This window comes from Heloderma suspectum, chromosome 4 (assembly GCF_057233095.1).
Source record: "Heloderma suspectum isolate Gila_16-S chromosome 4, 16-S_ref, whole genome shotgun sequence".
Taxonomy (NCBI): Eukaryota; Metazoa; Chordata; class Lepidosauria; order Squamata; family Helodermatidae; genus Heloderma; species Heloderma suspectum.
Genome location: NC_139461.1, coordinates 78,691,370 through 78,715,884, shown reverse-complemented (window position 1 = coordinate 78,715,884; position 24,515 = coordinate 78,691,370). Strand labels below are relative to the sequence as shown.

General features: G+C 44.9%; 1 protein-coding gene across 1 annotated transcript in view; it reads left to right on the top strand.

Annotated features, from left to right (window-relative positions):
- Positions 1 to 2,433: 2,433 nt before the first annotated feature.
- Positions 2,434 to 24,515, top strand: part of LOC146347042 (laminin subunit alpha-3-like) — a 48,790-nt gene continuing 26,708 nt past the window's right edge. The window contains exons 1-2 of the mRNA XM_084849693.1: positions 2,434 to 2,972; positions 8,688 to 8,840. Coding sequence (XP_084705819.1) covers positions 2,688 to 2,972; positions 8,688 to 8,840 — 438 coding nt within the window. The 5' untranslated portion in view covers positions 2,434 to 2,687. The remainder of the gene's footprint in view (positions 2,973 to 8,687; positions 8,841 to 24,515) is intronic.

Here is a 24,515-nt window from a genome sequence, read left to right as displayed (position 1 = left end):
GGAATATCTAGTCTGGGATAAATCATTCCTAGGGGATGAGGGTGAAAATATTTCCTAGGGCAGCTTCTCAAACCTTTTACCCCAGGGCCCACTTGAGAGAGCTGAAAATGACTGAGGCCCACCAGTCACAAAATTGTGACAGATAGAGGTGAAGTTTGGCATAATCAGCTGTCAACTGCTGATAAACGTCTTATATTAATATCTAACCCCTCTTTGAAAATTGCTAAATTATTTGCCAAAGCTATTTCTTTGTACTGCAGGGATTTCCATAATTCAGCTTTCCTCAGGTTATGTACAGACTTTGGCTCTGGAGGTATCATTACTCAGCCTCTCCAATTTGGGAAGAATTTGCTGATTCAGAGGCTCTAGGTTCCCAACATGGTGCCCATGGTCACCTCTCTTGGCACCCAGAAGACTCCCTGCCTCTCCTGCTTATATTTCTTAAGATTATTTTAAAAAATTAACTGGGAGACTGCCATGCTGCAAACCATGCTACCCTTAATTTGGGTTCAGAATCTTTATTTGCGTTCAAAAGAGTGGTTTTGTATTTTGGAGCTTAGACCCCCATCTCTGCTTTCTACTTAGGTTCTTAGACTAGTTAGGGTTATTATTCAGAGTGGTAAAAACAAAAAGGAAACACAAAGAGCTCCAAAAGGATCTTTCCACACTAGGTACATGAGCATTAAAATGGCAAATGCAGTTCAGTGTTAGTAAGTGTAAAGTGATGCACATTGGGGCAAAATATCCTAACTTCACATATACGCTGATAGGGTCTGAGCTGGTGGTGACTGGGAAAGCATCGACCCAGAGTGCTGCAGCTGTGAAAAGTGTAAATTCCATGTTAGGGATCTTTAGGAAAGGAGTCAAAAATAAAACTGCCGATGTCATAATGCCTTTACACAAATCTATGATGTGACCACACTTGGAATACTATACTTGGAATATAGGGTCACCACATCTCAAAAAGTTTATTGTAGAGTTGGAAAAGGTGCAGAAAAGGGCAAGCTAGAGCTCTTATATTCTTATCCATTTTGCTAATGGAACCTGATGTGCACATGCACATTAGAGGGAATAGAGAAGGGAAGCCCTTTCTACATTCCCTAAGTGGTTTATTTATGTTAAGCTCAGTGCATGTTGTTTGAGGGAAGTAATTCTCTTGGAATTCCCCCCTTTTAGTAATTCCCTCATTCCTGTTGTGCAAACTCTGCAGTGGGGATGGTTAGGAACACAGGAAGCTGCCTTCTACTGAGCCAGACTATTGGTTCATCGAGCCCAGTATTGTCAACACTGACTGGCAGTAGCTCTCCAGGGTTTCAGGCTGTATTCTTTGCTAGCCCTATCTGGAGATGCAGGGGATTGAACCTGATCACAGAGGGAAAATAGCATAACTTAAAGACTGCAGCATCAGCTAATATTCATCACTTAAGGACTGCAACATCAGGTGATAACTTGGAAGAGTGAATGGGCCATCACAGATCTAACATCCCAGACAAAACTTTCAAATCATCTCACATCATCCCATGTATACCTAAACCAGCATCTCATGAGCAAACACTTGTTGCACTATCCTAAATCGCTCTGAAGGACCTGCATGTGGTTCAAATCACGTTGGAACTTTTTCCTTCATTGAATAAAACATCCTTTTCGTCTACCCCTTTGCTTTTGGCATTCCTCTGGAGTTCCCCTTTTTGTTAGGTTTATTGGTCATAACCGGGACTTTGAATTCTGCCCAGAAACAGACCCAGCGAAGCTGTTGCAACAACGTGTTGTCACCTGCTCCCTATATTAGCTCCAGTCAGCAGTCTGGCTGCAGCATTCTAGGCCAGCTGAAGTTTCTGAACAGTTTTTGAGGGCATCCCATGTAGATCAGACATCTCTAGGAATGGGTGCCGTCGGCGCGCTAGCCTTAGCTGCGCGAACGCACACCGGCCACTGCCGCGCCCCGGACATCCAGGTTCAGGGCAGAATCCAGGAGTACGCCCACCCCGAGCCTGAGTCTTCAGGGGAAGTGTAACCCCATCCAGCACAGGCTGAATTCCCTGATCTCCCTTTTGCTTAACCAGGCGCGCTTCTGCCTTGTCCGGAATAAGCTTCAATTTGTTTCCCTCATCCAGCCCCACTACCTACATCAGGCACCGGTTTAGATAGAACCAGAAAAGCTCCCTCGGCTTTGGCTGGAGAGGGAGAGAGCTGGGCGTGATCAGTGGGCGGCACCGAACCCCCGAAGCCAACGCTCTGCTCTAAGCGGGAGCCAGCAGCGGGGGCTACGTTCCCCGGGCCCTCGCCTGGCGCGACCAAGTTGTCCCCCGCACCCCCGTGCCCACACGTGGCCGTTGTTACGACTGCAGGCTGTTTCCTCGGCCGCCCTGAGGAGGCCCCTCGAGAGATCCCTTCCCCTCAGGATCGACACCTCCCTCGCGTAGCCGCCGCCGCAGTGCAGGCTGCGTCTTCTCCCTGGATCCTGCGAAGGCGGCGGCCGAGCAGCGGGGGGGGGTCTTCGCCGCCCCCTGCGCCCTCCGGGCCAATCGGCGGAAAACGAAGGCGCGCAGGAGGAGCGGCGGGAGGGAGAGAGGCCGATCTCCGCCTGCCCGTCCCGCTCGGGTCGGTGAACCCGCGCCGCAAGCGCACGCGCCGCCGAGGGTCGCCGCCGCCGCCGCCGCCGCGCGCTGGAGGGAAGCCCGGCGAGGATGGCGCGGAGCCGGGCGCCGGCGGCTGCCGTCGCTGCCCTGACGGCCGGGGTCGTCTTGGCGCTCTGGGGCCGCGGCTGCCCCGCGGACGCTCAGGCGGCGTTCCCCGGCGGCCAGGCGCGGGGGCTCCGCAGCCTCCACCCGCCCTACTTCAACCTGGCGGAGGCAGCCAGCGTTTGGGCGACGGCCACCTGCGGCCAGGACGAGAGCGCGAGGCCCCGCCTGGAGCTCTACTGCAAGCTGGTGGGGGGGCCCGCGGCTTCGCCCGCGGGCCGAACCATCCAGGTGAGGAAGCGCCGCTGGGCCCGGCGGGGCTGGGGAGGAAAGCGCCCCAGGGTGGCGGGGGCCCGTCGCCTTACGCGCCGCTGGCACGCCGGGGTGGGTGGCGGGGGCGAAGTGGCAAGCAGGATCAGAAGACGTCCTGCCCCGCGGATTCATGACTCTTCTTTCTGTAACGACTGAGGCTGCGACCCTGGTGCACGCGCTTACCTGGGGGTAAGTCCCATTGAACTCAAAGAGACTTACTTCTGAGTAGACATTTAGTTTTTATTTTATTTTATTACCGCATTTATACCCCCTCTTTTTTTCCTCCAAGGGATCTAAGGTGGTATCATGCATGGTTCTCCTCCTTTCCATTTCATCCTCACAACAGCCCTATGAGGTAGGTTAGGCTGAGAGACAGTGACCCAGTCACCCAGTGAGCTTCATGGGGACTAGAACCCAGATCACCCGAGCCTCTGTAAACTACTTGTCTTCACATGGATGCGAGGCACTGAACTCTGGAGGGTGCGATCCCACGCATATTTAGGCAGAAGAAAAGGCCTACAACTCCCATGCTGGCTGGAGAATGCTGGGAGGTCTCTCTCTCCATATGCACAGGATTGCACCCTTGGTCTGTTTTAACAGGTCATCATCATCATCGTCACCAGGATAGTTAATGAACTGTGGAAAACTGGACCCTCCCCATGACCCCACATATCAATGTGTGGTTGATCCTCATGGGATCCTTGCAGCATATACAAGCGCTCCCTCCAGTTCCTCTGTACCTGTCATACTAACGACAGTGCTAGTTATCAGTAAAAATAATTAAAGCCCGATGATGAAATAAAAGAACTGTTATTTTATGCCTAGACCTTTCCCCCCAAGCACTCTGTTAGTGAAGAGGAGGAATGGGTCAAACAACTTGAAGGACGAAGGTAGATCTCTTGCATTGTAATATCTTCTTCCATGTTAAAGGAAGTGGCACATTTATTCTTATTATGTTCAACCTCTTAGTAGCCGTTTGGCGTTCTCCATGCCCACTGAATCCTTATCGCCCTACTGTGTATGGCTTTCCCTGACCTGGTTACCTTAGGATGTATTAGACTACAACTCTCATCAAACCCAGCCATCAACACTCCTGCTGCCTGGGGATGGTGGATGCTGTAGTCTCACACATCTTGAGGGCACCAGGTTGGGGAAAGTTGGTGTATGGTGTGGGTGTATTACATCATGATCTGCTAAGGCATGGAGAAGTGTTTAAATGTACAGGCTGGTTTTTACAAGTACAGGCTCTCTAACCGTCATAATCTGCCCCTTAAATACCTTCTTGCCTGAAGCTTCTGGATTGAGAGTCAGTTTGATGTCTCACGAAAAAGGAAATGATGAAGCTGTCAGCCTGTTCAGGTTTTCTACCTGGGTGTATCATACAGCTATGGCTACAGCGAAAAGAAAATTTAAAAGAACATTTCCAGGGTTGGGTTAAAGAAAATACATTTCCCCAGGTGCTTTGGCAGTGACTTGTAGGATCTTGTCTGTCTGGAGGAGACAGAAGAAGAGTAAATTTTAATTAAAATGATCCATTATGCTGTGCACTATTTGTTCTGCATGTACCTTCAAATGGTACATGCAAGTGTGTGTGTGCATGCTGAGGATAGTTTGATGTAGGACTGGCCTAGGCAACTAGACTATTTGTCATTTATGTATTTGAGTTCCATGCATTTTAAACTATTTTAGCTAATTTTAACCACGTTTGATTTTAATTCTGAGTGCTGATCAAGAACCCTTTTAGACTGCTATATGTTTAAATCAGGGGTGCAAAAGTATATTTAGGTGGAGGTTCAGATTGGCCCCTACCAGGCTGTCCATGGGCCAGAAGATGTCAGTGGGCATGGCCACGCTTACTTTCTTCATCGCCCTCCCCACCCAGTTTAGGCATTCTCCGTGCCTCTCCCAGCATGGAGAAAAGGACCTGGCCACTTCTCCCAGTGCTAGCAAAGTCCATGGCTTCGCGTGGCACCTGGTGTCCCCATGGCAAGTGAAGAGGCTCCATGGTCTGGATTAGGGTTGTGACTTGGGGGTTCTGCAACCCTGTTTTAAATTAATACTTCTGCAAAACAGCTTTGGTCTTTTTGTTCTGTTTTGTGGGGGAGATGGCAAGCCCTGTGGGAGGTGACTTGTGGGAGGTGACCTATCAAGTACTGATAGGATCGAGAAGGAATTAAAGGCGGGAGGAATATTCTGAGGAGCAAATTTGTAGCTGCAGAATACTGTGTTCTAACCTTAAGGCTACAATTCTTTACCCAATTTCCTGGGAGTAAGTCCCACTCATCGCAATACTTCTGAGTAGACATAGATAGGATTGTGCTGTAAGAGAGTGTCTGGGGGGCCATAGGATAGTTCTGATTCCTGGATCCAAGGTCGGAGACAGTGCTCCAACCTTGGACCCAGGAGTCTGAGCTTCCTGCCCCCACTCCCTCGCGGCCAGCGCAGAGAGAACCATGCTGACTGCCTCTGTGAGCTCACAAAATTGACCTCGGAGAGGATAAAAAGGGGGCGGTTCTGTGGGTTAGGCGGGGAGGGGACTGGGAAGTGGGGATACGAACTATCGGCAGCCTTCCCCAGCCTCTTTCCCTCTCCCTCTGCAAAGTCCTAGCTAGATGAGGAAAAACGACCATCTAGCAAAAATGCAGAGTGGGAGAAGCACAGAGGCGACAATTGCCTCTGCACTCCTCCCACTCTGTATCAGCCCCTGAGTTCGGAGGCTGACAGGCATCCGGATAGGATCGTGCCCTATGCATAGTGCCCTAAAGCTTTACAGTTGGATACGATTGCACCCTAAAACATTACAACCAGGGTTGGCCCAAGATATTTTGCTGCCTGAGGCAAAGGACAAGATGGCACCCCCACCCATTCCATGCAGAAAAGCCAGCCAGGCTGGCAATTTAATCTTGCTTCAATGCTGGTTATCCAAGTCCCCTGAGGGAAGGGCTAGCGGAGCGGGTACAGGGCAGGCCACATGGCACACACTGGTCTGTCCTCCAGTACCTCACCGCCACTCCTGCCCTTCAGCATCTACTGCCTCACTCTTCCTAATGGAAGGTTGGCCCTGATTAGAACAGCCTTGTACTTAAGCATTAGCCTGGTAGCCTTAGGCAGCCTGGAATTTCTCACAGGCGAGTGCATGGAATTCCATGCAGATGAATGAACAGGCTGGCAGAGGAGGGATGGAGTGTTCTGTCCCTCATCTGCACTCAGCATAGAAATCAAGTGAGCTTTAGAGAATGGATGTTCCTTCCCCACCTCCTTCACCAGCACAGAAATACAGCTCTCTGCTCCTACTCTGCCAGCCCCCTGCAGGCTAGTGACTTTTAGGAGCTTATTTACAGGGCTGCATTACAATAATCTACACAGAAGCAAATCCGAACATGTGGACCAAGCCAAAGGTCCTGTTTCTGTGGTATTGTTTCCTTTCTATCTATGAAATTAAAACCCCGTGGTTGAATTATGATTTTTATATAATTCTTCGGTTTGTATGAGAATAAGAGAGAACAGGAGAGTTAATATTTGTCTTAGAGATTCTAGGCAAAAGGTCAGTTGTGATTTGTGCTTGATCCAAGTTCCCGGAAAGATTACTGATAGATCTACCCTGGCACACGGAAACATGCTGCGCTGCCTACAGTATTTGTATAAATGTGAATACAAGCAGCGCCTCTCTCTCCAGTTTCTAACAAAGCCTCATTGAGACACATAGCAGGAATACTTCTGTAGTTTATCAGTCGTTGTTTTGGTTCAAGAGGGGTTCCAAATTCTTTCAAAAGGCTGGGGAAATCAGTGCTGGAAAATGTGATAACAGTGCTGCATCCATATTATTGCACTGTTCTAATTCTTAAACTCAAATGAACTTTAAGCTTGGGAATAAAATAGACTGCACCAAAGGGGACACCATGTATTAAATAGCGATGGAACTGGGGAACATTTAAACAAACGTGTCCATGTATATTAATGTGTCCAGTACAAAAGAACACAGGTGGGAAATGCACATATTCCAGATAATAGTAAGGCTGAGATAGATAATGACAATCAACAGCTTGAAATTTCTGGTTAACCTGAGATTCTGTACTTGCTTCACTGTCCTCTGTAGTGTGTTGGAAGTATGTATGGGGCTTGTCATCTTTTTTAAAATTTATTTTTCAAGAGAAGGATGTCTACTGCATATTTATTTATATTATATATTATATCCACTGAAGGATATAATAGGTTTGGCAGGACTGGAGTCCTCTGGCAATCTAAGGAAGATTCTGAGTAAGGTTCTCAGAATTTCCAGATTCCTTCCAAAGGTTTAGTTACAAGTGACACTTCCAAGAATTGTAAAGGTGGCCTAGGAAGCTGCCTTATATTGAGTCAGACCACGGGTCCATCTAGTTCAATACTGCTGATGCTGACTGGCAGCAGCTCTCCAGGGTTTCAGGCAGGATTATTTCCTATTCCTACCTGGAAATGCCAAGAATTGAACCTGGGACCTTCTGTGTGCAAAGTGTGTGCTCTACCACTAAGCTAGGGATCCATATAGACATATGTCTACTGCAAGGATGGGGAATCTGCAGTCCTCCAGATGTTGTTGGACTGCAACTCCCATCAGTCCCAGCCAGCATGACCAGTCATCAGGGATGCTAGGAGCTGTAGTCCAGCAATAACTGGAAGGCCACAGATTCCCCACCTCTGCTGTATATACACAGTGTCTGTATAATGCTGGCTGGGGAAGATGGGGGCTGTAGTCCAAAATATCTTGGGTGTGCACCAGATTGTGAATTGTCCCCCTATCAGCTTTTCCCAATGATCCTTATGAAGGAGCTTCAAAAGGTATACCTTAGGAGTATGGATATAGCTTTAACCTAGACCACTGACATAGTAATAATCAGTGTTGTGTTTTTGGTCCAACTGGAGATTCCAACATCACTAGGTTTGGGCAGAACATTTCCCAAAAGTTCCATATATGCCCATGTAGGCCAGTCCTTTACAGGGCATGTGTGTTGCCATGTTTCTCCAGGTTACTTTAAATGTTTGGACTGAGAATCTTGCTGTACACACACTCATGACAACTCGAGGAGATGGGTAATGAGATTACTAATACATGCTGAGCTGTTTTGTTGAATTTCAGCTTAAATCTAGACAGTTCCCAATCTCCTGGAATTGAGACATGTATACTGTACCAGACAGGCTGCAGAGTGAAATGCTGTTCTTTAGATAGCACCAGTGAGAAGCAGAGGTGACGTTTTTATCCAACACTTTATTTTTCTTTAGCTGCCATCTTAATTGGCAGCTCTTGTGGAATATACTTTAAATAACTGAAATGCTTGCTATTCCGGAAGAATTTACGTACATGTTAGAAACATTATTAAATCTTGACTTCAGAACTCCAAGTGACCTAGTTAAGTCAAAATGGCTCTCCTCCATCCTAATTTTTAGTCACTAGGGAAAATCCCATCCAGTTTGACCGGCAGCAGATGGGGGGAAAGATTGAGAGACTCCCCATCCGCAATCCTACTCACAAACCTTTTCCTCAACGTACAGCCCCTTTAAACACTTCCACTTATCACTTCTCCCTTGCACACCCCCCATGTGCCCTCAAATCTGTTCTGGAGGGGCCCTCAACTCTCTGGAGCAGATTTGAAGCACACACTGTCTCAAGTGTAACAAACTGATTATTCCATCATTTTGTTTTGTTTTTTTCTATTTCAGGGCCAGTTTTGTGACTATTGTAATGCTGCTGATCCCAAAAAAGCTCACCCAATAACCAATGCTATAGATGGGTCAGAACGCTGGTGGCAAAGTCCTTCTCTCTCGTTAGGTTTGAAGTATGATGAAGTCAATGTTACTTTAGATCTAGGACAAGTAAGTATGGGTGTTGCTTTCTGTGTTGTTGACATTAACAGGTTTCTTTGTCTGTGGTTTATACAGTGGTCCAAAGTAAGGTGGGAGCTGTTTTGTGTTGGGACTGTCCTTCTGTACAAACTATATTTTGGCAGGTGGCATTCTGAAAAGTAAAATAATCCAGTCATGCTTTAATGAGTATACCTTCCCCAGGAATGTTGACTGTGTTATGTTCTATAAACTGCATCATGACATGTTGGATTTATTGTCAAAATATTACATTAGCCCCATGGTGGGGTTCTCTTGCCTTTAAACCCCCAGGGAACAGGAATAAACCCTCTGTCCAATCCCATCTAGAGTCAAAATCTAAAAAAAATATTTTGATATTTCCATTATTGTCTTGTTTTGGTTATTTCATTGTTTTAGGTTCTTTAAATGATTGTAAACTGCTCCCAGGGCATCTGCCAGTTGGATGGTATATCAATTTAATAATAATTTCTTAAAAGAATAACTACTTATTAAAAGTTGTCACCACCAGGGAATTGATGCCTTTAGGGTGCCTCAAAAACAAATACAAATGTGGAATATTATATTAAAAAGTCCAAGATGGAGTCAACCACATGCTTTCTGGGCTGCCCCATGACCTGCAGCGCACCCATAGGCATCCAGATCAGACCTTCTTGCCCCTAGTGCCAGAGACCAATCAGAGTCCTGCGAGTCATTAGTTATGTCTAATACATCTGATGCCAGAACTATGTAACCACACTCAGTCCATGTAACAATGGCTGTTGACATCTTAATTGAGAACTTTGGTGGAGAAAGGGAGGCCAGTTGCAATATACAACATTTCTCCCTAGGAGTGTCTGGCCCTCAACAACCCACCAGATGATCAACTGACCCAACACAACTGACTACGTCACTGAATAACAGATGAAGAGAACACGGGGGTGTACATTAATCTAGTACAAGTAACTGACTTTGCAAGTTTAATCTCCAGTTTTGTAGGTCTTATAATGGTTGGGCCAAGCTCAGGTCTGTCACAACCTCTCATCCATTTGAATTCTGGCAGCATCTTATGTTTATCAGCCACTCTCAGTCCTAGTATGGCCTTGTGACTTGGATCTTATTCACACAATTGCCAAACTGGGAATTCTGAACACAGAGTGGAACAATGGGTATTCATGTCTCTCAGTCTATATGTGATATAAAGTGTAATGCAGATGATGCATATGTACATCCATACACATATATGCCTGATTAGTATGATCTTTCTCTTTTCCAGTGCTTAGTGGGGAAGGCTCACACAAATCGAGCATCTAGATATCCTTGTGCACTAATTTCCAATCTCATATACTGTGTTATATCCAGAGAAGAACGCACAGTGAAATTTTTCCTCCTTCACCGCCATCACCACCAGCCCTCCCTGCACCCCACAAAAGCTGAGGGTCAGGGGTTCTTTGGAATAGCATGGGATGGCGGCATGGAGGACTGCAGGGGGATAAGGGACTCAGCTGAAATCAGCTGAACCCACCCTCCCATTCCAGCTCCCTCTGCCCCACCCCATGCTTTTCTGGGGGACGATCTGGAGCAGCTTTTCAGGGTCATAGGGGAGCTGTAGCGGGGGGGAGGGAAATTCCCTTGACTAGAACTATGGGTGGAAATTCTAAGCAAGCACAGTACTAGAAATAATAGGTGAAAAATGGCAAGGAAGCAGATTTTAGCCAAATGTTAGGAGAAGCTTCCTAATGGTAAGGACTGTTCGATAGTGGAGCGGACTGCCACATCAGGTGATGGGCTGTCCTTCACTGGAGGTCTTTAAGCAGCAACTGGACGGCCCACTGTCAGGGATGATACTGTAGTTGCATCTGTGCTGTAGCTCCTGCATTGAACAGTGGGTTGGACTTTGAAGGTCCATTCCAACTCTTAACATTTTTTTGGTTTTTATGAGTGTCCTTATAGTTGTGCTTCTCTGGACGCAACCCATTATGTTGTATGTGTGGTAATGACAGAAGCATGCCTATAGATTTCTGATGTGGAGATGTAACAAGTGGGACCTCTAACAAATTGTTGCAGTGTGGAGGACTCCTGTTCAAGGTGTCAGCCAGCCAGCCAGGATGTCTTTCAGGATAATACTTTCTATTCCCCCTCACCCCAGTTTTCTGTCCCCCTTCCCTCACCATGTCAATCAGCATGACATCCCCCAATAAGCATCCTCAGTCTTCATTGAACTTTTGGGATTCTCACCCACCCACCAGCCTTTTTTTCCCCTAAGTATTTTTGGTACTTCTCCAAACGTGGGGTTCTTCCAAGTCTTCTGATATTTCCCTCTTGTACATAAACAAGGGGTAGAGCAATAATTCCCAAGCACCACTTTCTGGAATTGGAGTGGAACCACTGTAGGAGCGGAACCACTGTAAAACAGTCCCTCAAACCCCCAGCGCAGACAGCCTATCCAAAAGGATGCTGTGGTTGATTGTATCAAAAGATGCTGAGATGTGCAAGAGAATCATTGGGGTTGCACTACCCTTGTCTCTCTCTTTCTGAAAAGGTCATCCCAAAGGGAAGCCAAGACCTTTTTCTATTCCAAAACCAGGCCTGAAACCCAGTTCAAATGGATCTTCTGAATCTAAGTTCAAAGTGACTGAAAATAGGTAGAAGATAATCCATACAGAAATCTCAAAATTACAATCAATATCAACACAATAAAATATATATCTTCTAAACAATCAAGAAAGCAGTTCAATAGCATATCAAATTCAAATGAACTAATACATATGAAATAACATTTCAATAACATAATATCAATATAAGGGCTGGATCCAGATTTACACTGGATTAGCTGCCCTGACAGATGTGGCCTTCCCTGCCCCCTCCTTCCCCATGGCAGCCCCTCTAGCCCCCTGAAAATGCTATAGAGACAGTTAGGAGACCTTGCTGAATGGGGTGATGTTCGGGGGACAGGGATCCCCAAAAATGAGGCAGAGGAACCTTTCATGAGCAGAGCCCTTCACTTTGCAGAAGCCAGATCCTGGATCCAGCCCAAGATATCACATCTAATTAATAAATCCATGAATATATTATAACAATACAGCCAAAAAATTCTGAGCAGCAATAGAACACTGCATTCAAATAGGGTTTGTGGGGAGGGGGGAGGATGTTCAAGTGCAAAAAGCCTGTATTTGCTGGCAGCCACTCCTGTGGCCTTTGCTGTGCTGATGGAGCTCATGCTGGGGTTGATCCAGTTTACTCAATATCAGCATGCTATTTTTTGTTTTGCTTCCCCCATGCTGGGGAAAAATGTATTGCATTGCTGGAATTCATTAGCTCCATTCAGAAAGCAGTCAATACGTGTGCACAATTAGAGGAAAGGGGTTGCAAAACCAAACAAAACACATTTCAAATGTGGTGTTCCTCCTATTCTCTCCCAGTGACTCCTTTCCTTCCTACACAATAAATGCAGGATTTTAGAACTTTTTAGGGGTGGAAAGCTGTGTGGAACAAAATCCCCCAGCTTTGCTTTCTTGCCATGAACAGACTAAATGCTCCTTTGGTTTGCAAACCACGTTTTGATAGTGTTGCTGTGTAATGGGGATATTCCTAGTTGTCAGTGTTTTCAAAGAGTATTGTTAAACATTGTTCCTGACCATGCCAATTATTGATGGTGGTTCTGTTTACAAATAACTAACCACAGAACAGCGGAAGCAACAGATGCCTACAGCAGACAGCAAAACCATTGATCCTAAGTGAGATTTCTGGTGAGAGCCACTTTACTCCCAAGGACATTTACACACAGCCAGCTCACAGCTTCCTATCTCTGTGTTTTCACTACCTGTTTGCAGATTCAAACTAGTTATAAAATATTTATCTGCCCCTGCTAGTAGTTATCTCACCTTCACATTTTTTAAAATCTCAATATGTTTGTTGTTCCCCTTGGTGAGGGAATTTGCAAATTTTGGCAGGTTCCTTTAAAAAATGAACTGAACACATTTTTCACTCATCTGCACTGGCTAAATTCAGTAAGTACAGCTAGTCCCAACATGGACAGGACCTTGTTGTACTTGCTTGCCATGTAGCTGTCAAAGTTGATGAGCCTGTCAGAAAAAAGAGGTGGCAACCCTCATTCAGCACCACAAATGTACGTGTGTGTGTGTGTGTGTGTGTGTGTAGAGAGAGAGAGCAAGCGAGAGAGAGAGCTAAGCACTCAAAGTCCTTTACCTGGATGAGTGAATCTGTCAGTTTTGCTTTCTCCTCAGTGGATCCTCATGGCTCCGATGTCAGTGGGGCAGTGAATCCACTCCGAGTTTCAGTGCAAACCGGTCAAAACTCTAAAGGAGCTATCCAAGGTCACACCTTGGATAGCTCCTTTAGAGTTCTAACTTGTTCGGACTGATGCTTGGAGCAGATTCACTGCCCCACTGACATCGGAGCCACCAGCCTCCATTGTTTCTCCTACGTTTGATTTTTTTTTAAAAAAATCTCAAGTTCTTTCTGCCTCGTTTATGAAGAAATTTTTGAACCAAGCAAAATTCTCACCCATCCCTAGATAGTGTCCCTTTCCAAAGGCAGGGGAGAAAGATTTCCAAACCATAAAGGAATGTTTCCTCAGCCATTAAGGATCATTACCATTATGTTGTCATATCTCCAGCCAGCCATTAGTCAAAACCATAATGGTGGTAGGACATTCATGTTAAGCAAGATGGCTAAACTCATAGTATTATGAGTAAACTGCAGCCTATTAGTGCCCAAATTGTTATGCCTCTTTTAACTAAACAAAACATGACATGTCCGTGACATGCCTCTCAATTGTGGAAATGTGCATCAAAAAGTGGCCATAGAGATGGGCTGTAATGGAGTGGATGAGGGAGCACCAGGGGTATAGTGGAGCCAGGGCTCACAGGGTCACAGTGCTGGCACGTTTTTGTTAGAAGGGATGCTGATGTCACCTGCCACCCCCACTCAGACTTACCTGTTCCTCCTGAATTTAGCCGCAGTCCTCACAGTGGCTGGAAGAAAATGAATTTTCCCAGCAACAGTATATTTTTGCCTGTTCTGATGCAAAGTATTTTGGAATAGCTTGGTCTTGAATGGGCAACTTAGACCCACTCACTTCATGAAAGAGCTGCTCCTAGTAGAGATGAAAACTGCTAGAACTGGTTTGTTGATATGGATCAACACAGTTGCCTCAATTTTTGGACTCTCCTTGGGGGTGTAGCTGTGGAGACTGTCATGATGAGAGCCTGCACTTCAAAATTTACCACTACACCAATGTCTCAGCTTTTATTCTCAGCTGGCTTTGCCTTACCTTTATTTCCCTTGGTCTCTGCTCTCTCCTCTCAGTCCCTTGAGACCGTTGCCTCTGTCTACTGCCCCATATGCACTCTTACCTCAGCTGCTTCCTTCCAGTCTATTCAATTGTACCCCATCCCTGTGGCTATGTTAGATAGGGAGGTACTCACAAAGTCTTGGAGAGTGTGTCCCTTCCCCACCGCCCAAGTGCTCCGTTGTGTTTCTAGATAGTAGTTGTCATTCATTTTGACCCTTTGCTTTCAGGTCTGTTCAGCATTGCAGGGTCTGTCCTTTTCCTTAAGGTGAGGTGTGTTGGTTATTAGGCATGCAGTTAGATCTCAGAGTTGTGTGTGATTATTGATTTAGGCTGCAATCCTATGCATGTTTAGACAGAAAAAAGTCCTACATTTTCTATCTAAACATGCATAGGATTGTGACCTTTAATCATGTTACTGCCAGAAAAGTGCTAAAATAGGAGAAAGTATTGTTCCCCAATTTAGTTCCTAGAGGGCAGGAACGTTTGGGGTGTGCTGTCCCAGTGAAAGGTTGCAGGCTTGCCAAACATAATTTGTTATCTTCTCCTCCCACTCATTTCTCAGACAATAATTTTCATACCCATAGCACCAAAGTAACTCAAGATAATTTTGCCAATAGACTTGCAAAAAGTATGGGACATTATTGTATTGGATGCTTTTTAAAACACAGGCCCATTTGTAATGTTGTTATCTTCTGTGTGTGTGTGTATAATGTTTGCAGCTTGGTGTGTGTTAGAGGTCAGGTCGAAATCTGATCATTGGGACTGGCTTGAGAATTGTGACTGAACGCCAATCTATAAATCCTCATACAAGGAAAAATGGAAAGTCTATTCAAAACCATTTTTGTTGTTGCAGGTCTTTTTGCTGACTTGGGGCACAATCCTATGGTCGCTAGACAGTGGCTAGACAGCCAAAGGATTGGTTGGTTCCCAGAGAACTGCCTCCCCACCCCCTCCCCTGCCACCTCGTAGGCGGCGCAGGTTGTCCCTGCATTCTGCTCTCAGAAGAGAAGTGTGTAGTGGGGAAAAGGGGGGCGTTCCCAAGGGTTGGGCAGGTAGTTCTTAAGTGCTGGTGCAACACTTCCTTTGTGTTGTCTGGCCTCCCCACCCTGTGCTCCGAAATCGGCCATCCAGGGTGGCTGGAGCATGGAGGAGACTATCTCCTCCACACTCCTCCCGCCATGCATCAGATAGGCGGTCGCCTCTGTGTTTGCATAGGATTGATCCCTTGATTACTTTTGGTAGGGATATATGTAGGATGCTGATACTTTTTCACTAAATTCTACTCTGGCTTGGCCTACATCACTGTTCTCAGTGGAATTATTTTGGATTTACATTGCCCCTCGGCAATGAACTATGTACATATGTAAGTGCATGCACAGACAAGTGGGCTTAATAACCCTGAAAGGTCAGTGGAGTGCAGAAAATGTGGGGAAAGGATATATGTTGAAATATTTAAAAGGATGTCAGAAAGATGGTGAAATTGGCACTAGAGGCCGTTGATTTAAGCTACAGTAAAACTGTTTGGAAACTGTCCCAATTATCAAAGCAATTAAGCAATGGAATGCACTGCTAAGGGAGTTTGTGAGATCTACTACCTTGGCTGCTGACAAAAAACGGTGACATAATTTAGATATAGGCTTTATAGGCTTGTAGGTTAGGTGAAATGCCCTGCCAAGTCCCTTCCAGATATATCATGCTTCATTCATTCATTCATTCATTCATTTCTATACCACCCAATAATCAAAGCTCTCTGGGTGGTTCACAAACTTGTAACTTCGTATGTTTTATATGGCTATACGTTGCCAGATCTCAAGCCGATGACTGTTGAGAATATATGATTTTACTATTGGGGGTGGGGTTGATTTATGTGTGTGTGTGTGTATGTGTGTGTGTGTTTGCTATAATGCTCTGAATACTTTACAACTCAATCATCTGAGTATGAGTTACCCAGATTCACCACATCACCCTTACTGTGTGTAGTAGACAACAGTCCTTTACCACTTTTCCAAACTGGTGGGGTTATACAGTGTTCATGTGGACCTCATGATGCTACTAAGAATTCTTTCTTAGTGGGCAGTATCCAACAGGGCTGCTGTGCCTCCGCTGGTTTCGTTGCACTTGCAGGAGTGACTGGTTGCACAATGGGGCTTTCATGCTTCTAAAAATAACCTTGAAGCAAGCAGAAATTCTTGTTTCCCATTTGGGACATGTCTGCAAAGTTCTTTTCTGCAAACTCCACTGACCTGCCCCATTCTGGAAGCTAGTGTTTCCGCTCATTTCAGATTATTTTTAGAAGCTCAAAAGCCCCGTTCCAAAAGTGATCATTCCCACAAATGAACGGGCACAATAGGATACTACCTAGTGCCTTGCTCACCTTTTATGGTGGTGCTCTTTTCACTTCTATCATGTTGGTATCTAGCAAGATGTTATGAGACCATTAACTGTTCAGTGCTTTGGATGGAATGGCATGTGACTTCAGCAAACTCAAATCCCCAAGCCCTATTTTTCTCCTGTCTACCGTTGATCTTGGTCTCACGGTGAGAAACATGGGTTAATATGGACTTGGGAGGTCATTTGCAAGGAGAATTGCCTGAGTAGAGAATGACTAAGCACACCATCATGTCCACCAGTTGTGCCCTGCAAATCATCCCCCCGCCAACCAATGCATTAATGTCCAGGAAGGCACAGGTTCCTGCTTGCATCCAGATCAAGAAAACATTTTTTACTGACTTAATTTTCCTTTTTTCAGATCTGTATCTTATATGAACTGTATAGACTGGGGGGCATCTTGAAAATAGATACCTTACCTCCTTTAGTGTGTTGCAATGCAGTAATCTGCATGTTGCTTGTTGCTGATTTATTGGTTACTTGCCATTGCATCATTGAACAACTCAGTAACAGGGTCAAACATCAAAGAGAATTTTGACATGGACTAACATGATGTTCCCTGCATTCATGGCCACCTCTGCAGGATGATGCAATCAGCCTCAGGCATCTCCAGGGGGGATGGGTATAGAATAGATGAAGGACATGGGATCTGAATGGTGCAGCAAGACTTTTTAAGGTGTTAGCCCTAGAATGGAGGTATTTGTCATTTGCACAGTGGTTCAGTTGTACAATGGTCCAGAAGTGCCTTGGACCAGCCTTGGGCCAGCACTGTTCACATTGCAAGTTAGTAACACACAAGAATGAAGAACCAGTAATATAAGAGATTACTGTCCTCTAGGGCATGTTCCAATATGATCTGGGTGAGTTTTTCTTGGCTTTCCTGAGCTCTGTAGTCACCCAGGGTTTCCTAATTAGAAGCAGTAATTGTCCTTGACCTTTGTGCATTGCTTCATTGACTTAAAGCAGGGGTGGGCAACCTTGTGCCCTCCAGATGTTTTTGACTATAACTCCTATAAGCCCCAGCCAGCATGACCAATGGTCAGGGACTATGTAGTCCAAAACATCTCCAAGGTGCCAGGTTGCCTACCCGTGGTTTACAGGAATTATCATGTCACAGTTGGTCAGACGTTCAGCTGGTAACTCTCAAGGTTTCCCTCAAATGCCCTGAGGGAATTTTTCAATAGAGTTTAGTTGTCATGCCAGAAAGCAGAGAATGATGGAGTAAAACCTTTAATGTTGATGCATGGGAGTGTCTTAAGCCGGAGAAAGCCAGCCGAGAGAAATGACATGAGAATGCCGAGTGGATGAGCAAGGAAGTGGTGGAGCGTCTGCACTTCTCACAGCAAGCCATAACTCTGCTATGGAATTAGTATAGTTCTTGGAAAATGACTGCAGCATAAAAGCGGGTACTCCAGGCTCTTTGTCTTTCTGCCATCCATACCCTTTGCTAGTTCCATTGTCACATGCTCTGGTCACGCCCACCCCAGTGTCCAGCTCTGTAGTTCCTTGAGGCTCGCAGGAAACGTTGGCAGCATCTGATGGCTGTCAGATCAAGGCAGGAAGGAAATAGGTCCTTGGATAGCTCCAAATGGGTCCTGCTGGCTGGAACTCTCTTCCATTAGAATAATAGGGGATGTTGTCTTAGCAGGGAGCTAAAGCCAATGGAAGCCTTATATAGGTTGACAAGACCTGTAGTGTAGCCAGCTTCATCCTTCCTGGAGGAATTAATTGAACTGTTAAAAGACACTCACCTGATTTTGTAGCTGGCGACTTCTGCAAGGCTTTAGAGATGGAGTTTCTGTTGGAGACTCATCTTCTGAGCCAGAGGAACATGGCAGGGCTGTGTTCTCTGGCTGGGAGGTCCCTGAATAAGACACTGAGTGCCCTATCCCTGAGGAGGTAGCCTGTGTTTCTTCCTAGTCAGAATCCTTTGCTACACACTGGAAGCTCTGAGGACTAGGGGTCGTGACATCTGGTACCCCATGTTAGATGAGCAGAAGGTAGTTTGGAGTCTACTGGTAGATTTCTGGGTTTGTTGCAGTAGATCATCAAGGGTTTCCTGCTCCCAGTAGCGTTACAAGAGCAAGTGAAATTGCAGGACTTAAAAAAAAAACCTCTGCCATGGCCGGCCATGTGCTAATCACTTATATCCCAGTCTCAGTTGTATTTGGCTTTGCCTTCCTGAGCCACCATTTTGCACCTGCTGCCCATTGTTAGACCTCAGTCAGTAAGAAAAACAAAGTAGATCCTGCAAGACTGAAGTCTTCTCACCTCTGCCCTGCCTTCCCTAATCCTTTACATGTCCTGTGGCTGCTAATTTCACACCAGGGGCTAGCAATTGGTGGGGCAGTATGTAGCTAGCTTCTGGCTTAGTGCCAGAGATCCGTATCTCAGCCAACCAAAGGACAGGCAGGATCTGAGTTCACATCTGTCATGAGAAGATAAAAGCATAGCCTTGCTGGGTCAAATTAAAGGTCCATCTATTGGGGAGAAGAGAGAGAGGCAGCCTCAGTGCTGGCTCTTGGGCAAGACACGCTCAATGGGCCCCTCCCTCAGTGAGTCTGTCTTCTCATTGCCATTGTCACCAGCTCATCATCCTCTTTCTCATAATTGCTAATGTTTGCTTGACAGGCAGAGACCCAGTAGCATCTACTGCTCCTCCTTCTCACCACCACCTTTGTCTGGGCTGCAAGTGGGCAAGCTGGTTGCAATGGTGAAGAGGTGGAGCAGCTTGTCAGTGGGCCCCTGCTGAAGTGTGGGCAGGTACCCAGCTATGCCTACCCTTGATGCCAGCCCTGAGCAGCCCCAAAAGCCAGCCAGGAGGCAAGGGCTCAAAGTGGTCTTTCATTAAAGACATGCCCTAAGTCAGCCTTCCCCAACCTGGTGCCCTCCAGATGTGTTGGACCCTAACTCCCATCATGATGGGAGTTGTAGTCCAACACATCTGGAGGGCACCAGGTTGGGGAAGGCTGCTGGAAGAGAACCTGTGCAACTTGTCTTGTTGGAACAAGACAGTACCAGGTGAGGTTTTTTGCTCCTGACAAAGACTATATATTGAAATATGTTGGGTACCTCAAATACTCTAAATAGATTCCATTTTAGAATGTGAGTTTGAGGTCTTTCCTCTTTTTCTTTTCTTTTTCTTTTCTGGTTTCTTGCCACCTCATGTTAGTCTAGTACTCTGTATTCAACAACGACAGAGCTATGTTTCCTTGGGTAGTTCACAAGGAGAACAGGATAGTTTTTTGGACAGTTTACTGGACTCCTATTTTGCTTTTACTCTGTTGTGAAGATAAAGTAAATGCTGATTAGCATTTATCCAGAAAGACATAGACATGCACACACACACCTTCCATAAAACCCCTTAAGCAAATGGCATAATCCCCAAAGACCACAATGAAACTATTTCAAGTTATATTGACAACACAGGCTTTAACATTACTCATGCCTTGGCAAACCTCACAGTGTGGTTTTTACATTAAGTTTTTATTTCATGGATAATGTGTGTTCTGTACAGTTGTGGCACTCCTTCCAAGGTTTCTGGTGTTGCAAATGTTTATCAAACCATGGATTTCAAATACTGATGATCTGATGGTGTGTAATTTTTTTTTAACACAAATTCCTGTATGCCCTGAATTGGCCTATTTTGAACAGTAAATGCAAAAAAGATGGTCCTACAGAAATATGCTATGACCAGTCTCTGGAGGTTTATGAGCAAATGTAGGACTTACAAGTGTCAAGGCACCAAGTTCAAGGAAAGGAATTAAGGAAGAAAATGTTCTATGCAGGCAGGAGTGCATTATTTAAGCTTTCTCCTTCACGATAACTGTGGTGGAGGCAAGGGAGTCCAGTAGGAGACAGGAGTGGCTCACGCAGCAGGCAGAGGCACAGTCCTGTTGAGCTCCAAGGTAGGGTGTTCCCATGGATCAAAAACCAGGCTGGAGAAGCGAATTAAGGAGAAGACATCTGGCTAGACACTGGGGGATTCCAAAGAGGGAGAAACATGGTCTGGGATGGGTTGTTTGGATGGGAGAAAAGTAGAAGTACAGTGACAGGAGCCAGGAGGGCCGGGCCAGAGGTTGTTGCCTTGTGGCTCTTGGCCATATGAAATTTTGGCATGCTGCTCTTAGCACCAATGGCAGCTTTCCATCTGGGGCAAATATTAGCCATGAGCTAATTAGTAAATAAAACCAAGCATGCAAGGGCCAGCCACGTGCTTAACATCATGTCTAGTTTGGCCCGTTGATTTAGATTTGGTTTTGTTTCTTTCTACAGCTACAGGTTCTTATTTTTCAATCGGGGCAAATCTGCAGGAGTTTTGCCTAGATAATGGCATGATCCTATCCCTCACTTACTCCTATTGGCCAGGGATAGGATTGCTACTAAATGTTTCCTTGCTGGAAGGATTTCTCCCCTTTAAGCAATAATCAGCTATGGAAACTCATATAGGACTTCTCATACTGAATTTCTGAATACATATTTCTGCTGCAATTGCCATTACATGTGATTTAGTAAATATAAGAAAATTGCTTTATTTTGAAAGATTCAAAATTCTGTATATAAAGTATACAGTTTATTGAAAGTGCACACGTACACCCACACCTTGTTGCAATTTTGTCTTCTCCTGTGTGTGTGATTTTTGTACTCTGTTGGTATTCTTCTAGTTTTGTTGAACACTCTTTCAACATCTCCTTGGTGTGGTTTATTCTGCAGTCCTTGAGTATCTAAGTGAATCTTTGGTCTTCTCCTTTTCCTTTTATCTCAGGTGGGTTGATTGCCACCTTTAAGTGGTTGGCTCAGATCTGTATTAAGTGTTGTCCCTCTATTCCGTCATGCTTTCCCTTTCTTGTATTAACTTCTCATAACAATTCGGTTAAAATAGTGGTGGTCATCCCTCCTGGAAGGAAAAGGAAAACTGCTAATTTACATGTTAAGTAAATTTAATTGATATATTTAATATTTACAATTAACTGTGAGGCTTTTGGCTAAACTATACTTTAAGGTTACATGAACAAGCAAGCACAAGCCTTGGGCTCATGCCCTCTACTCTCCCCTTCCATCTCCCTTCTTCTCTTGTGCACAGTCCTTAGAAACTTCTGATCTTGGTAAACCATAGTTTGCCATTTCATCCAAATCCAACATACTATGGTTTGCACAGACCATAGTTTCAGGATTACAGTGGTTTGTAATCCTGGTTTGTGGGCAAACTATGGTTCACTCAAGCCATAGTTTTCTTGGTTCAGAAAAAAATGGCATGATCAGAAATTTCTAATCTTGGTGTGCAAGAGAAGAAGGAGTGCACCAGCTCAAAGCTCATGTCCACTCATTCTTGTAATACTAAGGTCGCAATCCTGTACAAGCTTATGTTGGAGTAAGCCCTATTGAACTCAGTGGGACTTACTTCTGAGTAGAAGTGATGGTGCTACAAACCATTGTTTAACATTATGTCTTACTAGATCCTTATTGAAAATATACAGTATTCAGTCCTATACATATACAAAATATATTCAATATATATTATTGAAAGTATAAAGTAAAATACAGTCTGAGTTACTATTTTTGTTTTAAGGCTGAATATTTATCCTGCAGCTACATTTGATAAACAGTATACCCCAGCAGAAGGGCTGTACTGTCTGAAATCTGCTGGGATTGCTGAGAATTTATTGAATCATATTTTTGTGGTTCAATAAATCTGTGTATATCAAAGATTGTTCGGGGCAAAGTGTCATGCTATGAACATATAATGCATTCATGAAATTTGTTTGACAGGTCATATCACATTCACTGTTGCCTACTGTTACATAGGAGCATAGGAAGCTGCCTCATACCGAGTCAGACCTTTAGTCCATCTAGTCCAGTATTGTTGACACTGACTGGCAGCGGCTCTCCAGGGTTTCAGGCACAATTTTTCGCAGCCCTACCTGGAGATGCCGGGGATTGAACCTGGGACCTTCTGCATGCTAGGCAGGTGCTCTGCCACTGAGCCACAGCCTACATTGACTTCCAACATGTAAAATATAACTATATTAAAGAGTCCTATAGCCTGGGGAACTTCGTAAAAATATAATTGGATGGTATAGTCTAAAAGACAGTGGGATTTTGAATATTTTGTAGTTGAATAAATCTTCTGCGTATCTTTAATAGTCTGCTTTGCATTTGTGTTTGTGCCTTCGCCATCTTTTGTGGCAATGAGAAAATATTTGAAAAGCAGATTGAACCTGATACAGTAAATTATGATTGGACATATGTTGCAGTCTTCACAAGATTCACTTAATACAATACGATCTACAGGCAAGTTCAGTTGTGTTGATTTCTGTATGTTACTTGGTGTTGCTGATTTTCATATTCCTGTTTGCATTTTTTGTTTATTTTTCAATGCGAGCCACCATGAGTTGATGAAAGGTTGCATAGAAATCTTTTAAATAAAGAAGTGGCTCAGAATCTAAACATTTAAAGTGGTTTGATAGTTTAAACATGTATATGGCTTACAATTTATTTGACAATTATTTTTATATAACTGCATACCAGATGCCAGTGGATTGATTCTTGATGAAAGATAGATAAATGCCTCAACTTCTTTGAATAGAAATTGGTGTTTATACATCCAGGAAAGTCAAATATTGTTAATCTGATTTTTTTTTTCATGTACAATACATAAGCAAAATGCCTGTTTGCTTAATATGATTGTTCTTTTATGACTGATTTTTAATATAAATGGATCAAAGCATTATGTGTTACAGAATCCTAAGCATGTTTACTCAGAAGTAACTCCCTCTGAATTCAGTGGGCCTCGCTGGACGGGGAACCTGTGACCCTCCAGGTGTTGTTGGACTATAACTCCCATCTCCCCTTCATGGATCACTGCCTTGTTGTGGCGAAGGGGCTTGCGTAACTCAGTGAAGCCATAAGCTATGCCGTGCAGGGCCACCCAAGACGGACAGGTCATGGTGGAGAGTTCTGACAAAATGTGGTCCACTGGAGAAGGAAATGGCAACCCACTCCAGGATTCTTGCCAAGAAAACCCCATGGAACGTATCACAAGGCTAAAAGATATGACGCCGGAAGATGAGCCCCTCACGTCGGAAGGTGTCCAATATGCTACTGGGGAAGAGCAGAGGGTATTTCCAAGTAGCGCCAGAAAGAGTGAAGCGGCTGGGCCAAACCCGAAAGGACACTCAGCTGTGGATGTATCTGGTGGTGAAAAGAAAATCCGATGCTGTAAAGAACAATATTGTTTAGGAACCTGGAATGTCAGATCAATGAATCAAGGTAAGCTGGAGGTGGTCAAACATGAGATGGCAAGATTGAACATCGACATCTTGGGAATCAGCGAACTAAAATGGACAGGCATGGGCGAATTTAATTCAGGTGACCATCATATCTACTACTGTGGGCAAGAATCCCTGAGAAGAAATGGAGTAGCACTCATAGTCAACAAAAGGGTGGGAAAAGCAGTACTGGGGTACAATCTTAAAAATGATAGAATGATCTCAGTACGAATCCAAGGCAAACCATTCAACATCACAGTAATTCAAGTCTATGCCCCAACCACTGAGGCCGAAGAAGCTGAGGTTGATCGGTTCTATGAAGACCTACAACACCTTCTAGAACTAACACCAAAAAAAGATGTCCTCTTCATCATAGGGGATTGGAATGCTAAAGTAGGAAGTCAAGAAATCACCGGGATAACAGGCAGGCATGGCCTTGGTGTACAAAATGAAGCAGGTCAAAAGCTAATAGAGTTTTGCCAAGAGAACATGCTGATCATAGCAAACACTCTTTTCCAACAGCACAAGAGGCGACTCTACACATGGACGTCACCAGATGGTCAATATCGAAATCAGATTGATTATGTCCTTTGCAGCCAAAGATGGAGAAGCTCCATACAGTCAGTAAAAACAAGACCTGGAGCTGACTGTGGCTCAGATCATGAGCTGCTTCTTGCAAAATTTCGGCTTAAATTGAAGAACGTCGGGAAAACCACT